The sequence below is a fragment of the Panthera tigris genome, chromosome B4, assembly GCF_018350195.1.
Source record: "Panthera tigris isolate Pti1 chromosome B4, P.tigris_Pti1_mat1.1, whole genome shotgun sequence".
Classification (NCBI taxonomy): Eukaryota; Metazoa; Chordata; class Mammalia; order Carnivora; family Felidae; genus Panthera; species Panthera tigris.
Window position 1 is genome coordinate 102783327 of NC_056666.1, and position 25093 is coordinate 102808419.

The following is a 25093-nucleotide window of genomic DNA, read 5'->3' on the forward strand; positions in this document are numbered from 1 at the left end:
ATTTTTTTTAATGTTTATTTATTTTTGAGACAGAGAGAGAGCATGAACGGAGGAGGGGCAGAGAGAGAGGGAGACACAGAATCGGAAGCAGGCTCCAGGGTCTGAGCCATCAGCCCAGAGCCCGACGCGGGGCTCGAACTCACGGACCGTGAGATCGTGACCTGAGCTGAAGTCGGACGCTTAACCGACTGAGCCACCCAGGCGCCCCTAATGATGCGTTAAGTTTTCAAAGCAAAATTATATTTTAATAAATAAATGCATATTTGATAAACTTTATAAATCAGGTCATACTCACTTATACATTAAATATTTATAAGCTTCTACTATATGATAGGCATTGTATTTAGCATATTGATGTATATATGAACTCAACACTCAATAGCCAAGTGACTTTGGGCAAATCACTTAAACTCTCTGTTCCTCAATATCTTCATTTGTAAAATAATACTATTTAACTCACTAAGTCGTGAATGCTAACATAATTGAATGTGTGTAACACTAAGAATCGTGGCTGACACGAGTATCAGCTATTATGATGATGACTTCTACCATAAAAGAAGCTCATACTGTGATAAGACATGCACAAAAAATACAAAAATACACTGTATCATGATAGAAATATGCAGGGAAAAGTGAGAACTGACTCTATTTGGATAGCAGTCAGAAAAGGCTTTACAAAAAGGTGACCTTTGAGATGAACTTTAGGACAAGCAAAAGACCAACAGATAGATAAAGGGGGAAGGGTTAAGGATGCAAAACAGTCCAACTCAACTAGGATCCCAATGAAAAGAGCAAACAGTAAGAGAAAATGCTGAATAGGATGGTGGAGGCCCTATGTTCCCTGATAAGAAAAAGGCTGCCAAGTATAACATTACTATCCAAACAGTCAACCTGGTAATTGGGTATTAATTATCAAGGCCACAGTCATTTAAATCTGTAAGTGGAAACTACTATGTGAAAAAATTACAGAATAGAAGTACCACTTTTCAGATGATTTCCATTTCACCTTTTTTTCTGCCTCTATTTCATTGTCTGTTACGAATATACTGACATATACTCCTGACACCTTGACACAAGGAAGCTGTTCTGGGATTCCCTAGTTGGCTAATTTTTTTTTCTCTAAGACTTTTGTGCCAACACATGAGATTTCAGATGCTTACACTGTTTCTTTCCTCTAACCCATATCCATATGCAAAAGACTGTCCGGATTTTCTTTTTGAGGAAAAATAAGTGGGAAAGGGAGAATTACCTAATTAAAAGAAATTATTTATAATGATGTTGAAAAAGTTGTAAAAACACAAATTTTAATACTTTTTAAGGAATTTGGCAAGTTGAGACTTATTTCTAAACTGAAAACCTGTGAACTTTGTAAATATAAATCACCAGGTCAACAAAATAATGAACACGTTTTCTGGCACCAACTTTTTTAATGATGAGTGGATAATATCATGATCTTTTATCAAAATGTCAATAATGGATCTCCTTGACCCTTCCTCTGTGTCTGATAATTCTTAATCGCACCTTTGCGTTCCAGTATCGATTTAACAATGCCTACTGAGAACAGGAATTGACCTTTGACATGTTCTTAAACTGACCAGTGTTGTACCAATTAACAGGCATGAAATCACGCTGCCCGAGGAGAGAAAACAAAAAATAAATCACTGAACTCCCTTCCCCTACTAAGTAGACATTAAAATATTAAATAATACTCAGTGTGTACCTGATGAAACCATTAGTGAAGTATGGAGCAGGGTTATTATTAACATGGTTGCCACATCTTAGAGCTTCCCAAAATACAAAGAAATTATCCCAGAAAGACCAATAGTCCAAAAGACCAATTTTTTTCAGAATATTTTCAGTAAACATTTATATAAGTTCATTACTATTAATTTGATCTTGTTTCTGCAGTTATGAGAGGTGTTTTCAATTTAAAAGTAAAAGGGTTTAGAGTGAAGAATAGTCTTTTATTAAGTAGAATTTCTTGTTTTCCTCTGAAATAAATCTAAACTGTGAAATAACTTCATTCCACAGGAATTACCAAAATTTCTTCAGGATCTTTCTTCAACTGATGCTGATCTGCCTTGGAACAGAGCAAAAAACCGCTTTCCAAATATAAAACCATGTATGTGCACTTACTGCCTCTGGTTCTGACCTGCAAAATGTTTTAAAATGAGTACCAAATGCATCTTAGCATCTTTACTTCTTAAATTTATTATATTACATATTCATCAGATTACAATAATGCATTTTATTAGCAGTAATTTTCAAACTGTATCTCTTTTGCTTTGTTAATATTTATTGAAGTTAACATACATGATTTTCAGCTTGTTCACACAAGGTTCGCTTATGCAGGTGCAAGAAACTGTAGAGCTAATAGTTTCTTAGCTTTGTAATTTAACCCAAGTAAGGAACCTCTCTAACATCTTCCTACAGATCCAGTTCTCAAATGAAAAGAGAAACATGTAACTTTGTGCATTAGTTTCCCTTAAAAGCAGGGCAGTGCTTTCTTACGGAATATAAAAAAATGCATTGCAAACTATTCACCGAAGATCGGAGTAAACGTATGCTTACCAGGATTGGTTTTACAAAGGAGGCAGGGTTGTGTCTCACCATAGTAAGCCATACTTCATTTTTCAATCAATGAGGAAAGAAACTGCATTGTTGTTTTAAGAATTAGCAGCGATGTGAAAGGAAAAATAATTATATTCCTCTGTTAATAATAGCTGTATGTTTGATATTACATATTTTGAACACGTGTGCCTACTGTCTGTATTCTGATACAATTCACTTCGTACTATGAAATAAACAAGTGCTATTTGTGGTGTTCTGAAATATTGTTAATATTGTTTCAAAATCTAGAATTTTTAAATATTCCTAATTTTAAAATATTCTAATATATAATAATATATAATATTATGTATTATAATGATACACAATATACAAATATAATATATAATAGTATAATAGTAATATATATATTTTTCTATGTTCTATATTGGTAAAATCCTTACTTAAAAATTGAACTCTTCTGTCTAGGAAGACACAGACGTGGAGAAGGATACACTCGCAGAGTGTAAAATAATAAAGGATGTTGATAGGAAGACATGGACCAAATTCTGATATTCTATAACTGGAGGATAACTGAGGCATGAAGTAAACAAATTTAGGGAAACGTGATATAGGAAGTAGTCATCTAGTGGAATCTGCTAATTCCCAAGAATTAGGATAGGATGAAAATGCAAATAGCCTTAATCACACAAAATCCTTTCTGGAACAAAGCAAATAATACGTGAATGACTTTAGGAGCAAGTTGACAAATCAGACACTATTGTAGGAATGACTGAATGTTAGTATTGCATCTCTAAATGTCTGTGTTTCTCAGTGGATCCTTTTGTTTTCCCTTTCAGAGAGTTAACCTGGGTCAGATGCATTATAAGTTTAAGAGATAGGGAATTTCTCATATTTTTATATTTGTCTCTATCTATATTTCTTCCATACTTGTTTGCTCCATTCCTATTCAATGCTTTTCAGTGAAAATGAATACTATAATCTAATTGAAAGACAGTTATTATGGAATATTTCATATCTATTTACATTCATATATTTGGCTGAAGTGATTTTTAATCCATCAGTATATATAAAATAAGTAAACCAAATATGGCTAACTTATTTCCAAAGATCAAAGGGCACCTAATTGAAAATATGTAGAAATTTGAGATGTTAGCAAAATGTTTTTTAAATGTGACATTTCAATCTTTTATTATTAAGATCCCAGTGCATTATTATCAGGATTCACATTATCACTATAATAAAAGTCAGACCACATAGCTTTATTACTTATAAGACAGGAAGAGAATAAGAGTGGTCAATGGAAGTAAATAAAAAAAAACAAGAAGATTTGAGGAGTATGATTGCCCCATTTCTTCAAATCTGAGGCTAAGACAAAAAATAATTGTTAATGGTAGGATTACACATCAAGGATGTTTGGAATATCATAATTAGAATTTCATGCATGTTCCACCTTTACTAGAGGCAAATGGACAATGTCTAATTGTTTTCTGCTTTCTTGATTTCAGTCCAGAAAAATTTATGGCACTTTTTCAAATAATGTATTACATCCACATTCAATATCTTTTCATGGATTTGTAGGGGAAAATTTTTTCTTAACTATCCTCTTAGAGAATTGGAGGTCCTATAAGAAATAATTTTATTAGGTAGATTTCTCTATTCTTCAAAAATGTTATTAGAATAATTAATTAATTCAATGAATACCTACTGCCTGCATATAGTAAAACTGCTAAGAATGTGTGGGCTCCAATGAAACTTGCTAGGCTGCAATCCTGTGTACCTACTAACAGCCTTAGTGACTATATGTACCATTCAGTGGTGTCCACCTCGTGAGCTTACTGTGAGGATTAATGGAGTAATTATTTAACCCACTCTGCACAGTACTGGAACATGCTCTCAATGTTAGTGCTTATGATTGTTGAATCAATAATAGATTGCTTATTTTTAAAAGCCACTAACTTTCTTGGTGAATAAGCTTTAGTAACAGGACTTTAGGGTCTATAGTCTGGACATAACAAGCACAGTTCCCTAACCTGGGTTAGAAGGCGAGCTATAAACTCACAGCCACCTCTATGGGTAAGCGTACCCCTGCCACACACACACAGTACAAGGAAATGAGATGTTTAAACTAAATATATTCTCCCGCTGTGCTCGCAGAGAAGCCATTAAGCTGAAGAAACGTTTTTTTCTCCCATAGAGAATGAATTCATTTTAATAGACTCTGAATTTTAGCTTGAGCCAGCTTAGTGAAGTACATTGTTTCCCCTGAGTAATGTAGGAAGTGGGATTTCAAATATCACAGTGCATTATAGAAGATATTAGCTTACAGGGCTTTAAGGTACTAGAATTAGCAGCAAATGCTTGCAAAAGAGATTTCCAAATCTCTGTTTGACAGGACACTATGACCTTCAGAAATGTTCCAACACCACGAAGAAAAGTTTAGCTTGCTGTTGACTCAGATAGTTATAAGCAGGCATATCAAGTGAATAGAAACCTGATGGGATCCCTTCCTAAGTTACAGGACTAGCCACAAGGTCATTAAAATAGTTATAGCACACCAAATTCAAAGTCTTTGAGGCATAAATCATTTGCATAAATTTGCTTAAACATTCCCCATCTCTAAACCTATAGGGCAGGTCATTTTAACTCTAACGATGCAGCATAGTCATTTAACAAGTAACATGTGTTTAAGCTTTAAGAACATGAGAGCATGTATCAAGTTCTACTCAGCTTTATAAGTTTCAGAAGCTTTCGTGTAAGTTTTCCTCAAGAAAATTCTAAAAATAAATATTATAACTATATATTATAGTTTAGGTAATGAAGGAGAAGAGAAGTTAAGGAATTCACCCAAGTCCATTTATATGGTAGATAACAGATGATTCATTTGGAATTCAAACCCAAAGCCATTTACCAATTGTTCCTCCACTACAAAGTGTCTTCCTCATGAGATTAGGAAAAAAAAAAAAAAAAAAAAACAACTTCAAAATAAAGATGTAGTAATGGTATTTTGTATCATTTTCATGACTAGTTAAAATTAGCACTGGACATTCTGACTGTAATACCAACGTGGTAAATATCCTCACAAAAAATAATTTTGAACCCCTTTTTTGAAAAGAATAATGGTTAGGGGCATCTAGTTTTACCAGATCTTAAAATATTCTAAAGAATAATCATTAAAAGTTTGGTATTAAAGAAAGAATAGGCAGAAAAATTAATAGAAAGGAATAAATAGTCCAGAAATAGGCCTAAATGCATAGAGAAATCTAGTGTATAATAACAGTAGTATTTTGAGTAAGGGGGAATGATGGAATGTTAACAAATTGAGACTGTTGTTCCAAATGGCAACAAAGAAACAAACAATAAAAAATATATTTTAGCTCATTCCATAAAAAATAATAATAAATTCCAATGGATCAAAGATTGAAATAGTTAAAACAAAAGCAGAAAAACCCACTAAAGTTCTAGAAGAAATTATGAATGAATTTGTACAAATAAAAACATTGATGTGACCGACACCTTTGTATGAATGACACAAGAAGCCATAATTCCATGAGGAAAAATAATTAGAAATTTGATTATAAAAACATGTAAATTTTATGTATGGCAAGATAGCTAGCAGCTCCATTGATTGATAGACTAAAATAAATGACAAGAAGAAAATTTCATTCAATACATGTAAGCATATTTTCATTATAAAATATTTTTAATAGAAAAATAGTATAATATGAAAAGTCAGTTAAAAAAGTTATTTAAAATGGCCAATACACAAACAAATAACCTCAGATCAATTACATTCACATTTAAGGAAATAAAAATAAATATTATGAGATATAAATTTGTATCTACCAAAATATCATAAATTAAAATGTTTAATAATATCTTATGGTAGTGAAAATAAGAGGAAACAGAATTGTTCAAACACTTTTGTTTGGAGTATGAACTTATATAATTAGAGAACAGTTTGGCAATATCTTTCAAAATTTGAAATGCGCAATACGATTTAGGAATTCTACTGCTGGTAATGCATTCTACAAATACACTGCAAATAGTTTAAATATATTTATTCGGCATTTTGCAATAACAAAATGAGATGAATTTAAATCATCATAAGAGTTAAATTAATATATCCAATCATTCGTGAAATACCATATGTTTAAAATAATGAGCTAGACATTTTGTCCATGATAATATGGAAAGACAAACATAGGTAAATGAAAAAAAATTGCAGAAAATTTGTGGTTTTTAACCACAATAATTCCATTTGTGGTTATTTTTTTATGAATATGTACAGAAGATTCTGGAAGTATGTACAAGAACATATTAATAGTCATTGTCTCTGGGCAGTGGAAGTATGAGATAAGAGGGAACTTCTTTAATTTTATGGCTATCTGTAATGTTCGATGTTATGTCATGAATTTCTTTGTATTATTTTTATAGGAAAGAAAGTAGTGGCAATTTTAAAAATGAATTAGCATTAATGTCTCATATTTTCCTCTAGATAATAATAACAGAGTGAAGCTGATAGCTGATGCTAGTATTCCAGGATCAGATTATATTAATGCCAGTTATGTTTCTGTAAGTCACCATTTTTTTGTTTTATATTCTTATAAAACATAAATACTTCAATTATATTACTCTTCCAACTATTTTAAATAAGAAATTAATTATAAACTCTATGGATTTTAATGTGCCAGTCCCTCACAACAACACTAGGTACCTCCCTTTTATAGATGGGGAAATGGAGGCTCCTAATAGAGATTGCAGTTTACCAACAATCATGTCACTAGTAAGTGACACAGACCTTTCCACTATTTTATATTTGTCAGTATATTATTTGTGCATAAAAAGTTCTGTCAATCTCTCTTACAAAGAAAAAATCAGTCAAATAGATAGTTATGTCCATATAATATAAAAATAGCATGCTCTTCTTCCCATCTAGGTTTTCAGTCCTTCAATGGGACTATGATGTCATGTTCTACTTTTTATCCTCAGCTACCTGGAGAATGTGCACTCCATTGTACCTGCTCAAAGAATATAAATGAGGGGCACCTGAGTGGCTCAGTCAGTTAAGCTTCTGACTGTTGATTTCAGCTCAGGTTATGATCTCATGGTTCGTGGGTTCAAGCCCTGTATTGGGTTCTGCACTGACAGTGCAAGGCCTGCTTGAGATTCTCTCTCTCTCCCTCTCTCTGCCCCTCCTCCTCTCGCTCTCTCATGCTCTCTCTCCCAAAAATAAATAAACATTAAAAAAAAAGGTGGGCACCTGGTGGCTCAGTCAGTTACGCGTCCAACTTCAGCTCAGGTCATGGTCTCACAGTTTGTGGGTTCCAGCCCTACGTCGGGCTCTGTGCTGATGGCTAAGACTAGAGACTGCTTTGGATTCCATGTCTCCCTCTCTCTCTGCCCCTCCCCTGCTTGCACTCTGTCTCTCTCTCTCTCTCAAAAATAAACATAAAAATAATATAAAAATATAAAAGAACATAAATGAACCAACATGGGATGAATTTTGTGGCATGCCTAATGAACTATCTGGCACATCATAGATAATAAAAGCTTGCTGCATTGGATTGAAAATGGAATGAAACCAATGTGTTTTTAGGGCTTCCTCTCCTTCTCCATGGCTCTTTGACTTCTCAGTGCTCTTCCCTATCATAGGTATATGGAAACTTTAAATGCACCCAAGACCTCCACTTGGGTTGACACAACCACTCTGAGGAATCTCAGAGTTAGGAATTGCCCTTGTTCTTATTTAAGTCAACCATTCACCTTGGAACTGTCTCTTTAAAAATCCTATTAGCTTCTCTCAGCATTGATTCACCTACTTCCTCCTAAGGCAGATGATTCTATCTCTGAACAGCTCCAATATACAGTTGTTTTTTTTTAAAAAATGAGATATGCTCCCGTATATTTTCACACCCTGGCTTTAATTCTAACATATAGCAAAGTTAACCATCCTTATCATGGTGACCCTACAGTCACCTGAGGATTTCCTCTACTGCCCCTAGTCTGTTTTTCTTTTCTTTTAATTTTTAACTTTATTTTTTTATTTTAATTTTAATTATTTTTAATATTTTAGTTAGTTAACATACAGTGCAATATTGGTTTCAGAAGTAGAATTCAGTGATTCATCACTTACATACAACACCCGGTGCTCATCATAAGTGCCCTCCTTAGTACCCATTACCCATCTAGCCCATTTCCCACCCACCTCCCTCCATCAAACCTCAGTTTGTTCTCTGTTGTGAAGAGTCTCTTGTGGTTTATTTCCCTTTATTCTCTCTACCCCCTTTCCATATGTTCATCTGTTTTGTTTCCTAAATTCCACATATGAGTGAAATTAATGGTAATTGTCATCCTCTGACTGACTTCTCTTAGCATAATACACTCTAGCTCCATCTACAATAGTTGCAAATGGCAAGATCTCATTCTTTTTGATGGCTGAGTCATATTCCATTGTGTGTATGTACCACATCTTTTTTTTTTAATATATGAAATTTATTGTCAAATTGGTTTCCATACAACACCCAGTGCTCATCCCAAAAGATGCCCTCTTCAATGCCCATCACCTACCCACCCCTCCCTCCCACCCCCCATCAACCCTCAGTTTGTTCTCAGTTTTTAAGAGTCTCTTATGCTTTGGCTCTCTCCCACTCTAACCTCTTTTTTTTTCCTTCCCCTCCCCCATGGGTTTCTGTTAAGTTTCTCAGGATCCACATAAGAGTGAAACCATATGGTATCTGTCTTTCTCTGTATGGCTTATTTCACTTAGCATCACACTCTCCAGTTCCATCCACGTTGCTACAAAGGGGCATATTTCATTCTTTCTCATTGCCACATAGTACTCCATTGTGTATATAAACCACAATTTCTTTATCCATTCATCAGTTGATGGACATTTAGGCTTTTTTCACAATTTGGCTATTGTTGAGAGTGCTGCTATAAACATTGGGGTGCATATGTAGATGGTGTACCCCTTCTAATCTGTATTTTTGTATCCTTTGGGTAAATACCTACTGGTGCAATTGCTGGATTGTAGGGTAGTTCTATTTTTAGTTTCTTGAGGAAACTCCATACTATTCTCCAGAGTGGCCGCACCTGTATACATTCCCAGCAACAGTGCAAGAGGTTTCCCCTTTCTCTGCATCCTCGCCAACATCTGTTGTTTCTTGTGTTGTTAAGTTTAGCCATTCTGACCAGTATGAGGTGGTATCTCAATGTGGTTTTGATGTGTATTTCCCTGATGATGTGTGATTTTTGAGCATCTTTTCATCTGTCTGTTAGCCATCCGGATGTCTTCTTTGGAAAGGTGTCTATTCATATATTCTGCCCATTTATTAACTGGGTTGTTTGTTTTTGCTGCCCATAGTCTTTTATTATTTTCTTGTTCATAGGTCTTCACTCCCAGGCCTGCCATTGCCTTTGGTCCCACTGGAACTCTGCTTACGTGATGCTCCGTCCTGCCTTGAAACCTCTGTTAAGGGGGGAAAATTCATTCTGAGTTCTATATTGATTAATTATAACTCCATAATTACAGTCATATATTGGGTCCTATTGTGAAAGAAATAAATAATTGGAGAATTTAAGATTTATTAATAGGGGAAGTGAGGGAGGGTTCAGAGGAGTTAAGGGATCTTTTGAATATTTATGCAAAAACTTTAAATCAAGCCTATTTTTCTGCAAGAATTTTAAATCCATTTTGAAAAGCCACACACATTTTCTGTTGCAGTAAGAATATTTTAGCCACTTATGAAATTATTAATTCCCTTGAAAATGTAATTCTTCTCTAAAGATTTTGGTGAAATCTTGTGATTATTAATTTTCATTGTAGCCTAAACTCTATAGCATGCTGAAGTTTTACTTTGATTTACAGAATGATGCATATATGCATTTAACTTTAATCAATGTGCTAATGATCATGTGTTTTGTGATACTATAGAACAGGACAAAGGCAAATAATTGTATCAGTGATGTATTGATTTGTATAATTTTTATTCCCCAATAAGTACGTACAAAAGAATAGCTCACATCCTCTAATGTTCAACCAGATAGAGGGTAACAGTATAGGGCATGAATGTGATTACAAAGGAAACTGATGGTTTTAGTAGGTATAACTAAACCTACACAGATTACATAAACAAAGGAATATTCATGAAACCCCAGTGTCCCTTCTAAATATTATAGGTTGTCAGGAAACAGCCATAGGAAGATGATAATGCAGGGTGAGCAATAAACTAAGAATTCTGAATATATATATCCTGCTATAATCAAGTGATGTTGTAATATAATAAATCTTACAACAAAGTCACTATGACCCACATGTAATGATATTCAAAATCATTACTGAGCTGCATGGTAAGCAGGCTCTGATGGAAAGCACCCTACATTAAGGAAGATTTCAGAATTGGAGTGGGCAGTATATTGTTGCTCTTAGCTTTCGGGTAAATCTTTGCTTGAAATGCCAGGAACAGATGGAAATAGAAAAGCCATTAAATCAGTGTCCCTTACTTCACCATCCCCAAAGTCAGGCAGTCTTCCCTCAGAAAGAGTGAAGACTTCTCAGAAATATACATCTGATATTTCCCCCCACTCCCCAATTTGTTCCATGGTACCTCCATCTGAAAGTTCATGAACACTTTTCCAGAAGCAAAAGACAGGAGCCATCTACAAAGGAAAACTGTACAGGGAGGTAAGGAAGAAAGCAAAATAACTACTCTTCAGATGGAAAAGCAGCACACCAAGTCTGGGGAAAGGGAAAGGGAAGACCAGAAGGTGGTCTGAGGGAAATACCTTAAGATTGGGAAACTCCAGGCCAGGGTCTGTAACTAGATTAATATGTGTTTATCCCTCTGCCCTTGGCTGTTCTTGGGAATTGTGCTCCTGAAGCTAGGACTCACAAAGAGCTTGGAACATTTCGATAGTGGATAGACTGTGGGAGAGAGGTAGGGAGGAAAAAAGATACTGCATCCCTATAAACAGCCACTAACTTTACAAATGAGTTTAGAAATATTTTCAAGAGAGCTAACAATAATAACACTATGCAATGGGACATGAGAAAGTCATCAAAACCTCACAATTATCTCTCTTGTCAACTTGAGATGCCTGAAATTACTTTAACTTAAGGATATATTTTTACTATAATTAGAAATTAAGTATTAAACCCATGATGAAAATGAACTGTAATAACATCAGAAACAGATTTGTCCCTACTTTGATAGAATACTATAGTACCAAAGGACATTTAGTCCCTAAAAAAAGTGAAATGCAAATGACTGGCAAAAACATTTTATAAATCGAATGATTACCATTCGATTACCATTATTCAATTACCATAATTACCATTACTCATCCTTGAAACACTTCCTTCATTGGGTATCCAGGACATCATTCTCTCAATTTTCCATCTACAACTTTGACTCTTTCCTCTCAGTCTCATTGGTTCTCTGTTATCTCCTCCACCACCAAACAGTGGAATTATCTAGAGCCCAATTCTTGAATTTATGATTTCTTTCCAAATGCATTTCCTCATGATTTCATCCATTATTGTGTTTTAACTGAGACCTATGCAATGATTACTTTCAAATTATGCATCCAGTTTGGATGTCTTCCTGAATTTCAGACTCATATACCCAATTGCCTTCATGATATTCCCACTTGAATATCTAACAAGGATTTCAGGTTTAATATGTCAATTATAAATTCCTAATTTTCCCTTCAAATCTACATCCAGAAGTCTTCCCCATCTTCCTCTGAAATTCTTATACCCGATATCCAGTCCGTCAGCAAATTCTCTTGACTCTGTCTTCAAAATATATCCATATCTTATCACTTCTCACCATCCCCATTGCTGCCAGCCAAATTACCCCTGTGGTTGGATTGTTGCAATAACCTTCTAACCACTCTCCTTCTTTCACCTTTTTAAAAACATATGTATGTATGTATGTATGTATGTATGTATGTATGTATGTATTTATTTATTTATTTATTTGGAAAGAGAGTAAGCAAGCACACGAGCAGGGGAAGGCAGAGAGAAAGAGAGAGAGAATCCCAAGTAGGCTCCATGCTGTCAGTGCAGAGCCTGATGTGGAGCTCCATCCCACAAACTGAGATCATGACCTGAGCCGAAATCAAGAATCAGACTTGTTTAATGAGCCACCCAGGTACCCCCTCCTTTCACTGTTTAACCACTATAGGCTGGTCTTCTTACAGAAACCAGAGTAAAACTGCTAAACCATATAGAGTGTATGCTTCGAACACTGTATGTTGAAAGCCTTTCATCAGGTTTCTGTATCATCCAGAGTAAAAACCAGTCTTATAATTATCTACTAGGATGTAAAGTACCCTTATCCTCCCTCCCCTGTTCTTTCTTACGTCATCTTCTATAACTGTCTTCCCTCATTTACTCCATTCCAGCCACTTGCTATTAAATTCTAGACATATTATTCCTCTAATGCTGTCACACTTGACTTCGTACCTGGAATACCTTCCCCCAAATCCTGCAGAGCTTACTCCCTTCCTTCTTCACATTTTCCCTAAGATATTACCCATGAGTCTTTTCTGAACACCATATTTTCTGAAAACCCTCTTTCATAGCACTTATCACTTTAAAAATTCTGTGTAATTTGGTTATTTAATGGACTTATTAATAGACTTAATGTCTATCTCCCCCTAACTAGAATATAAGATAAATGAGAAGAAGAATTTTAGTGTCTTTGCCAGGGCTTGAATCCCCAATTCCTAGAACAGTGTCTAGCACACAGTAGGAACTCATAAATATTATTTCAATGGAAGAATGTACATCTTTTAATACTGTAAAGAAATTGAACAAAATATTAATGGTACTTCATTCAAGATAGTGAATTTGTAGGTGAATTCAACATTCTATTATATATTTTACAACCAGTATATTTTTATGTATTGTGTGTATATATATATATATATATATATATATATATATATATATATTTAATGTTGTAATTATATCCTTTTAGGGCTACCTATGTCCAAATGAATTTATTGCCACCCAAGGTCCATTACCAGGAACAGTTGGGGATTTTTGGAGAATGGTGTGGGAAACCAGAGCAAAAACATTAGTAATGCTAACACAGTGTTTTGAAAAAGGACGGGTAAGTTATTTAAAAATCTTTCACAAGATGTTATCTTACAATTGTCTTAATATATGTGTGACAATTTCAGCTAATGCTGTGAGTCATCAATAACTTAGACATCTGTCTATGAGGCAGTTTTAACTTAGTAGCAATAACTGTGATATATATTCTAATATAACAGTGGTTCTTATGACTGGTGATTTTCTCTGAATACAGATCAGATGCCATCAGTATTGGCCAGAGGACAACAAACCAGTTACTGTCTTTGGAGATATAGTGATTACAAAGCTAATGGAGGATGTTCAAATAGATTGGACCATCAGGGATCTGAAAATTGAAAGGGTAAAAAAAGGCAATGGCGGGGAACACAATAGTAAATATGAGTCTCTAAATGTCTAGAAGTAAAATTAATTCCCAGAACTTCCCCTTGCAACAATACCTCTACATTCAACAGTGCTTTCCTAATATTTTCTAAACCAAAGTTTTTAGTTGGTAACTGACCTCAATATCTGTGTCACTTTGTTTAATTCCAAATCTCATGGTTAAAGTTTACATTAACCAATTATCACCAAATTGTTAGGTAGACAAAGGAAAAAAAGAAGGAAATAACTAGATTGTTAGGTTTTTATTTGATGAAGAAACTATAATATTTGACTTAAAACAGGAATTTCCTTAATCAGTAATCTCTTTCCTCATCTTAATAATTTGATTTTCTATTTAATCCAGAACCAACACATAAGGTATAGTATGGGATCCCACTTACCAGTTTGTATAAATGCCTATACACACAGAAAACGATCTAAGGAAATTTATACTTTCTAACATTATCAGACACTCATTACCTGTGTTTTGAATAATAGGTGAATGTGTTTGCATTTTGGAACAAAATTGTTTTTTTTTTTATTTTTAATTTGTAAATGTTTATTCTTGAGGGAGAGAGACAGAGACAGAGAGTGAGTGGGGAAGGTTCAGAGCGAGAGAGAGAGAGAGGGAGACACAGAATCTGAAGCAGGCTCCAGGCTCTGAGCTCAGCACAGAACCTGACATGGGGCTTGAACTCACGAACCGTGAGATCATGACCTGAGCCAAAGTTGGATGCTTAACCGACTGAACCATGCTTCACCAATTAAACCACCCAGGTGCCCCGGAACAAAATTGTTTTAAACTCTACAATTCTTGTCCTACGAAATGTTACACTACATTTGAATATAAACACTCTATATTATCCTCTGTTTGTAAGCTTTTTTATTGTTGCCATTCATGCTGAAAGGCAATTTGCTTTATTGTAGCAATAATAGAAGACCTGTCTTGCAGGAAATCATGAAAACATAGTTTCTTCCGTTTGGTAAATAGTCATTTTTAAAAGATCACCTTCAAAAGCTAAGACATAGCTGCCTTAAACCTTCATTGTGGTACTTTAATAATTGTATCGTGCTTCTTTAATCTGTCATGTTGCCTAGCATGGAGATTGTATGACCGTGAGACAGTGCAACTTTACTGCTTGGCCTGAGCATGGAGTCCCTGAAAACAGTGCCCCTCTGGTTCACTTTGTAAAGTTGGTTCGAGCAAGCAGAGCACATGACACAACACCTATGATTGTTCACTGCAGGTAAGGAAGATATTTTCAGAACCTTATATGAAACACTAGAAATGGCATTTAAACCCAATTATCATGATACCATTGATAAGGGAACTTTCCTGAAGTCTTGACTGGATTATGCCTCTCAAAGGAAAGTCTTTAATTTTTTTTTAATTGTAGCCCCTTGATGTGTGTGTATGGTGTCGTGTGTGTGTGTTTGTGTGTGTGTGTGTGTGTGTGTGTAGGATTTTAAGAATTTTACAAATAAACATCAGATCCTTTATTATTTCAATTGGCATTAGTCTACTATCATAATTTAATTTTTTGTAAAAAGAATTTTTAGATTTGAGTTGTAAAGAATAAAAGAAAATGAACTTTAAAATAAAGATTAAATTGGGTGACCAACCCAAGTATTATAACAAATTTGGACAAACTTTAGCTACTCTCATGTCCTTCTTTGGCTGCTTTTTGAACATGGTTAAGAGAATATAACTGCAAGTTGAAAATTGTCTCCTCATTTTCATTGGTATTTAATACTTAGAAATAAAATTCAAGGTTTTTAGCATTCAGAGTTTTTCTGGACAGATTGATTTAATTTGTGTTTTCTAACATGATAGAACAAGACTTTCTAACAAGTCTCAACTTGTGTCTCTTCAACAATTGGTTTGTAAATAGAGAAAAAGTGGATAATAATACACTATTTTATGATTCCATTTACATGAGACGCCTAGAATAGGTAAATTCATAGAGACAGAAAGTAAAATTGTGGTTACCAGGGACTTGAGGGAGAGAGAGATGGGGAGTTATAATGCGTATGTTGTTTAGTTAGTTGTTTCATGAGAACTTCTGCTTGGGATGATGAAAAAGTTCTGGAAATGGATAGTGGTGATGGTTGCACAATGTTGTGAATGTGTTTCATGCCAACTGAGTTGTGTACTTAAATATGGTTAAAATGGTAAATTGTTTGTTACATGTCTATTACTGCAATAAAATTATTAGGTAACAGTACTTAATCACATTAATAATTAATAAATTATTAATTATAATTTTTCCAATAACTGATAATTTTTCTAACAGGTGTATGCTATAATCAGTCTGGTTAAAGATGTAAGAATATATTAATCCATCCAAGTTTTTTACTTTTATTTAGAGGAGAAAATTCAATATGTGATTTAAATGATTATATATTTTCTAGGAATATTTTACATTTTTTTAATTATAAAGGTAATACATAAATGCTTGCTCATTACAAAATATCTAAACAATATTTATGTTTAAAAAGCATACAGAACAAAGATTAAAAGCCTCATTTTTACTGTCTTATTTCCATTTCCCCTCCCTAAACATAACATTTTCATCAAAATAGTGTATGATATAAATAGATTAACAGCTTGCTTCTAAAGTCAACTATTCCTGTTAAGCTGGGTCATTGATGATTAAAATTTTTAATGAACAGTAGCTGCCTTTAGCTTCTTTGTGTCTTGCACATATACTGACACTAACATCCATTAGAAAAGAAAAGTACCTAATCCCTTATAGCCTCAAAAAGAGTAGAGAGCATGGGGCTCAGTCAGTTAAGTGTCCAACTTTGGCTCAGGTCATGACCTTGCAGTCCATAGGTTCAAGCCCCACGTCGAGCTCTGTGCTGACAACTCAAAGCCTAGAGCCTGCTTTGGATTTTGTGTCTCCCTTTCTCTCTGCACCTCCCCCCTCATGTCTCTCTCTCTCTCTCCCCTTCAAAAATAAACATTAAAAAATTAAAAAAAAAAAAGAGTAGAGAGCAGATAGTAGCTACACTGTGATGAACATAGCATAATCTATAGACTTAACCGAATCACTATGTTGTATACCTGAAACTAATGTCACATTGTGTGTCAATTATACTTCAATAGAAAGACAGACAGAGAGAGAGGGAGAGAGAGAGTCTCCCCCTTTGTAATAGAAATGGATGAAATATCAGAAAAAAGAATGCTCAAATTAATAATTCTCTTTGGTATCATTTAAAACTGTCTACTAAATTTTTATCTCTAACCCCAGCTTCTCACCTCAACTTAGATGTACATTTAACTGCCAATTTAATGTGACAACCTGAATGACCACAAAACTGAAAATTTGATGTGTCCAAAACAGAACACTTGATTCAACTCCAACCTCACTCCACCTTCTCAGTCCCCTCTTGGTAAACTGCAAGTCCACTCCCCATGGTGCCAGAACCCGGGGTCATCCCTGACTCTGCCCTTGCTCTCGCTCTCCACCTGTGGCCCTGAAGCAAGTACTCTGATGCCTCTCCCCTCTCACCTCTCCACGGCAGTCCCCCGGCCCTGAGCTCCTTGCTCTTCTTCCAACATGCAGAACATGCTCCACGCACACCTCCCCAGACACACCCTCCGGCTGCAGTGCTCCTCTCACACTGTGTGCTCCCTTTTGCGAGTTTCTTTCCAAATATTACATAATCAGAGACACCTTCTCCTTAACCTGATTTCTCTTTCTTCATAGCGCTTATTACCTCCAGGCACATTCTATGCAGTATTTGTGTAGTGCCCTTCACTGTCCTCTAGAAAATAAGCTCCTCAAGTGCAGGGACTTTGGATTGTTGTTCATAGCTGCACCCCAGATGCCTGGACAGGGTCTGACATTCAAAATATATTGAATAATGTAATTACCAATTACTCTGTTCAGGCATGTGTATATATGTGTTACCATAATTGGATTTATGTTGTAATGCTCATTATTTCGTATATGGCTGAATCATGGGAAATTGCTAAGATTCAGTTATTTCTTACCTACAAAAATGGCAATTTTATGTTGTTCAAAGTAACATTTATAAGACTAGGTGGCCTTCCCTGTGTCTTTTTTTCTTTTTTTATATTTACTTCCTGTGTTAACCGTTCAAATAGCTATGAGTCTTTTTCTTCTAATGGGAATTTCTGCATAAATCTTGTCAAGTTTATCAGTTCATGATTTCTATGGAGCACATACTTGTCCGTGGGTATGAAACTAATTTCTTTTTTTTAATTAAAAAAACTTTTTTTTTACATTTATTTATTTTTGAGAGACAGAGAGAGACAGAACACTAGTCGGAGAGGGATAGAGAGAGAGGGAGACCCAGAATCCAAAGCAGGCTCCAGGCTCTGAGCTGTCAGCACACAACCTGATGCGGGGCTCAAACTCACAAACCATAAGATCGTGACCTGAGCTGAAGTCAAATGCTTAACTGACTGAGCCACCCAGGCAACCCTAAGCTAATTTCTTAAAAGGAAACAGCTTTTCAATTTTATTATCTATAGGAAGTAAAAAAAATTCTAAGAAAAGAAAGTGAAAAGAACAGATGAGAGACTGCCAGTAAGAAGCAGAGTAAATGCTATAGGGCTAAGAGTTGGTATTTTTAATATTCAGCATTTCTATTCGTAACCAAAAATATGTGCAATACAAAGTTTCTGGTGTTAAAAATGTTCAACAGTTTAAAAAAAAACTTCTTGATATGTATGTATATATAATGGAATATTACTCAGCCATCAAAAGGAATGAAATCTTGCCATTTGCAATGATGTGGATGGAGCTAGAATATATTATGCTAAGTGAAATAAGTCATTCAGAGAAAGACAGATACCATATGATTCCATTCATATGTGGAACTTAAGGAACAAAACAGATGAACACAGGGGAAGGAAAAATAAAGAAAAAGGCAAACCATAAGAGACTCTTAACTATAGAGAACAAACTGAAAGTTGATGGAAGGCAGGTGAGTGGAAGATGGGCTAAATGGGTGATGGGGATTAAGGAGGGCACTTGTGAGGACCACTGGGTGTTGTATGTAAGTGTTAAATCACTAAATTCTACTCCTATAACCATTATTACACTACATGTTAACTAACTACAATTTAAATAAAAACTTGAAACAAACAAATCATCTGTATACTTCTCCAAATATACCCCTTAAAATATTATGAAAGAAGAGGAAAAGTTCAACTGGTTAAAAAAAAATAGCATGGATTGAAGAGACAGAGGAGACAATAGCTGAATTAGAAGATAAAATTATGGAAAAAGAGGAAGCTGAGAAAAAGAGAGAAAAAAATCCAGGAGTATGAGGGGAGAATTAGAGAACTAAGTATTGCAATCAAATGGAACAATATCTGTATTATAGGAATTCCAGAAGAGGAAGAGAGAGAGAAAGGGGCTGAAGGTGTACTTGAACAAATCATAGCTGAGAACTTCCCTGATATGGGGAAGGAAACAGGCATTGAAATCCAAGAGGTACAGAGAACTCCCTTCAGATATAACTTTAATCGATCTTCTGTACAACATATCATAGTGAAACTGGCAAAATACAAGGATAAAGAGAGAATTCTGAAAGCAGCTAGGGATAAACAGGCCCTAACATACAAAGGTAGACACAAAGTGTAGTAGCAGACCTATCTACTGAAACTGGGCAGGCCAGAAATGAATGGCAGGAAATCTTCAATGTGATGAACAGAAAAAATATGCAGCCAAGAACCCTTTATCCAGCAAGTGTGTCATTCAGAATAGGAGAGATAAAGGTTTTTCCAAACAAAAACTGAAGGAACTCATCATCACTAAGCCAGCCCTACAAGAGATCCTAAGGAGGACTCTATGAGTGAAATGTTACAAGGACCACAAAGTACCAGAGACATCACTACAAGCATGAAACCTACAGATATCACAATGACTCTAAACCCATATCTTTCAATAATAACACTGAATGTAAATGGACTAAATGCTCCAACCAAAAGACATAGGGTATCAGCATGGATTAAAAAAAACAAGACCCATCTATTTGCTGTCTACAAGAGACTCATTTTAGACCTGAGGACACCTTCAGATTGAAAGTGAGGGGATGGAGAACTATCTATCATGCCACTGGAAGTCAAAGAAAGCTGGAGTAGCGATACTTATATCAGACAAACTAGACTTTAAATTAAAGGCTGTAACAAGAGATGAAGAAGGACATTATATAATAATTACAGGGTCTATCCATCAGGAAGAGCTAACAATTATATATGTCTAGGCACCGAATACAGGAGCCCCCAAATATATTAAACAATCACAAACATAGGCAACCTTATTGATAAGAATTTGGAAATTGCAGGGGACTTTAATACTCCACTTACAACACTGGATAGATCATCTAGACACAGAATCAATAAAGAAACAAGGGCCCTGAATGATACATTGGATCAGATGGACTTGACACACATATTTAGAACTCTGCATCCCAGAGCAACAGAATATACTTTTTTCTCGAGTGCACATGTAAAATTGTCCAAGATAGATCATATACTGGGTCACAAAAGAGCCCTTAATAAGTATAAAAGAATTGAGATCATACCATGCACACTTTCAAACCACAATGCTATGAAACTTGAAATCAACTACAGGAATAAGTCTAGAAAACCTCCAAAAGCATGGAGGTTAGAGCACACCCTACTAAAGAATGAATAGGTCAACCAGGCAATTAGAGAAGAAATTTAAAAATATATGGAAACAAATGAAAATGAAAATACAACAATCCAAACACTTTGGGATGCAGCAAAGACAGTCCTGAGAGGAAAATACATTGCAATTCAGGCCTATCTCAAGAAACAAGAAAAATCCCAAATACAAAATCTAACAGCACACCTAAAGGAATTAGAAGCAGAACAGCAAAGACACCCCAACCCAGTAGAAGAAGAGAAATAATAAAGATCAGAGCAGAAATAAACAATAAAGAATTTTTTAAAAAACAGCCAAGCAGATCAATGAAACCAAGAGTTTGTTTTTTTAAAAAATAAACAAAATTGATAAACCTCTAGCCAGCCTTCTCAAAAAGAAAAGGGAGAGGACCCAAATAGATAAAATCATTAATTAAAATGGAATTATTACAACCAATCCCTCAGAAATGCATGCAATTATCAGGGAATACTGTGAAAAATTATATGCCAACAAATTGGACAACCTGGAAGAAATGGACAAATTCCTAAACACCCACACACTTCCAAAATTCAAACAGGAAGAAATAGAAAATTTGAACAGACCCATAACCAGAGAAGAAATTGAATCAGTTATCAAAAATCTCCCAACAAATAAGAGTCCAGGACCAGATGGCTTCCCTGGGGAATTCTACCAGACATTTAAAGAAGAGATAATACCTATCCTTCTCAAGCTGTTCCAAAACATAGAAAGGGAAGGAAAACTTCCAGACTCATTCTATGAAGCCAACATTACTTTGATTCCCAAACCGGACAGAGACCCAGCAAAAAAAAAAAAAAAAAAAAAAAAAAAAAAAAGAACTACAGGCCAATATCCCTGATGAATATGGATGCAAAAATTCTCAACAAGATACTAGCAAACTGAATTCAACAGCATGTAAAAAGAATTATTCACCATGATCAATGGGATTCATTCCTGAGCTGCAAGGGCTAGTTTCAGTATTCGCAAATCAATCAACATGATACATCACATTAATAAAAGAAAAGATAAGAACCACATGATTCTGTGAATTGATGCAGAAAAAGCATTTGACAAAATTCAGGTTTAAGAAAAACCCTCAAGAAAGTTGGGATAGAAGGAACATACTTAAACATCATAAAAGCCATTTATGAAAAGCCCACAGCTAATCTCATCCTCAATGGGGAAAAACTGAGAGCTTTCCCCCTGAGATCAGGAACACAACAGGGATGTCCACTCTCACTGCTGTTGTTTAACATAGTGTTGGAAGTTCTAGCATCAGCAATCAGACAACAAAAGGAAATCAAATGCATCAAAATTCACAAAGATGAAGTCAAGCTTTCACTTCTTACAGATTACATGGTACTATACATGGAAAACCCGTTAGACTCACCAAAAGTCTGCTAGAACTGATACATGAATTCAGCAAAGTTGCAGGGTACAAAATTAATGTACAGAACTCAGTTGCATTCTTATACACTAATAATGAAGTGACAGAAAGACAAAAAACAAAACTGATCCCATTCACAATTGCACCAAGAAGCATAAGATACCTATAAATAAACCTAACCAAAGATGTAAAAATCTGTATGCTGAAAACTATAGAAAGCTTATGAAGGAAATTGAAGAAGGTAACAAAGAAATGGAAAAACATTCCGTGCTCATGGGTTGGAAGAATAAATATTGTTAAAATGTCAATACTACCCAAAGCTATCTATACATTCAATGCAATCCCAATCAAAATTGCACCAGCATTCTTCTCGAAGCTAGAACAAGCAATCCTAAAATTTGTATGGAACCACAAAAGGCCCCAAAGAGTCAAAGTAATATTGAAGAAGAAAACCAAAGCAGAAGGCATCACAATCCCAGACTTTAGCCTCTACTACAAAGCTGTAATCATCAAGACAGCATGGTATTGGCACAAAAACAGACACATAGACGAATGGAATAGAATAGAGACTCCAGAATTGGACCCACAAAAGTATGGCCAACTAATCTTTGACAAAGCAAGAAAGCATATCCAATGGACAAAAGTCTCTTTAACAAGTGGTTCTGGGAGAGCTGGACAGCAACATGCAGAAGAATGACCCTAGACTACTTTCTTACACTATTCATAAAAATAAACTCAAAATGGATAAAGGACCTGAATGTGAGACAGGAAACCATCAAAACCCTAGCGGAGAAAGCAGGAAAAGACCTCTCTGACCTCAACTGCAGCAATTTCTTACTTGACACATCCCCAAAGGCAAGGGAATTAAAAGCAAAAATAAACTACTGGGACCTTATGAAGATAAAAAGCTTCTGCACAGCAAAGGAAACAACCAACAAAACTAAAAGGCAACCAACAGAATGGGAAAAGATATTTGCAAATGACATATCGGACAAAGGGCTAGTATCCAAAATCTATAAAGAACATACCAAACTCCACACCCAAAAAACAAATAATCCAATGAAGAAATGGGCAGAAGACATGAATAGACACTTCTCTAAAGACATCCAGATGGCCAACAGGCCCATGAAAACATGCTCAACATCGCTCCTCATCAGAGAAATACAAATCAAAACCACACTGAGATATCACCTCATGCCAGTCAGAGTGGCTAAAATGAACAAATCAGGAGACTATAGATGCTGGCAAGGATGTGGCAAAATGGGAACCCTCTTGCACTGTTGGTGGGAATGCAAACTGGTGCAGCCACTCTGGAAAACAGTGTGGAGGTTCCTCAGAAAATTAAAAATCAATCTACCCTATGACCCAGCAGTAGCACTGCTAGGAATTTACCCAAGGGATACAGGAGTGCTGATGCATAGGGGTACTTGTACCCCAATGTTTATAGCAGCACTTTCAACAATAGCCAAATTATGGAAAGAGCCTAAATGTCCATCAATTGATGAATGGATAAAGAAGTTGTGGTTTATATATACAATGGAATACTACTTGGCAATGAGAAAGAATGAAATCTGGCCCTTTGTAGCAACATGGATGGAACTGGAGAGTGTTATGCTAGGTGAAATAAGCCATACAGAGAAAGACAGATACCATATGTTTTCACTTTTATGTGGATCCTGAGAAACGTAACAGAAACCCATGGAGGAGGGGAAGGAAAAAAAAAGAGGTTAGAGTGGGAGAGAGCCAAAGCATAAGAGACTCTTAAAAACTGAGAACAAACTGAGGGTTGATGGGGGGTGGGAGGGAGGGGAGGGTGGGTGATGGGCATTGAGGAGGGCACCTGTTGGGATGAGCACTGGCTGTTGTATGGAAACCAATTTGACAATAAATTTCATATTTAAAAAAAACTCAAACATTTGATGAGAGTGCTAATGATAATCATCTTGGTCTATCTAGTCTTGGTAACAATACAAATCCATACACACTCCAAAGAAAATCTACTTCCAAATAAGAAAAAGAACTGTTTAGGATTTATTATTATCATAGTTCATTTTCTTCTTTACTATCAACATGAACAATCTTTTGCTGAACAATATTCACTCTTCCTGCAGTGCTGGAGTTGGAAGAACTGGAGTTTTTATTGCTCTGGACCACTTAACACAACATATAAATGATCATGATTTTGTGGATATATATGGATTAGTAGCTGAACTGAGAAGTGAAAGAATGTGCATGGTGCAGAACCTGGTAAGATGTCTAAAACCGTGTGCAGTGCTCTATAATTTCTACAGGGAGGATATTAGTGGCAGCAGTCTGGTTGGGCATGGACTTGAAACCTTATTTGCATAGCAGCCGCTCTGCTCTCTTTTGCTGTATTATAAACCTCCTAGGGGGGAGGGGATTGGGGAAGGGCAGCTCATGCAGCATAGTCACCCCTGTGCACTGTTACTCACTGGTCATCCTTCCTACCTTGTTTATACTGATAAGTAGATAAGTATATAGAAAATATTTTTGTTTAGACTGATATATATATATATATATACATATATATATATATATATATATGTGTGTGTGTATATATATATATATATATACATATATATATACTGATTCATATCATATATACTGATATGAAAATAATCAGTTTATACTGATAAGTATATAGAAAATAAAATTGATCTGTCTTTAGCATTTGGCAAATTTGAGAAGCTCAGGAAATGAATCAAATCAATTTCTTTTGTAAACATGCTAAAAATTATATTTGGGAAAAGTTTAAAATACTGTTATGGGGTTTTATGTATTTCATTTGTCCATATTTACCCCTATTGTATAATAGTACTAATGATCATCATAGCATACTATCAACTAACTATTTTGGAGTATTTTGTTCTGTTGTTTTGGTTTGTAGGCAAAAATGTTTACAAAATATATTTTTTTCTTCATTAAAAAAGTCACACAGTATAATACTAAATCCTTAACGTGTATTATCTCATTTAATCCTTTATT

The 25093-nt window shown here is 35.1% G+C and overlaps 1 protein-coding gene across 1 annotated transcript in view; it reads left to right on the top strand.

Annotated features, from left to right (window-relative positions):
• Window positions 1–25093, top strand: part of PTPRQ (protein tyrosine phosphatase receptor type Q) — a 199313-nt gene that overhangs the window by 169194 nt on the left and 5026 nt on the right. Inside the window, exons 38-43 of the mRNA XM_042990863.1 lie at window positions 2032–2122; window positions 7067–7143; window positions 13557–13691; window positions 13890–14015; window positions 15134–15282; window positions 24199–24334. Coding sequence (XP_042846797.1) covers window positions 2032–2122; window positions 7067–7143; window positions 13557–13691; window positions 13890–14015; window positions 15134–15282; window positions 24199–24334 — 714 coding nt within the window. The remainder of the gene's footprint in view (window positions 1–2031; window positions 2123–7066; window positions 7144–13556; window positions 13692–13889; window positions 14016–15133; window positions 15283–24198; window positions 24335–25093) is intronic.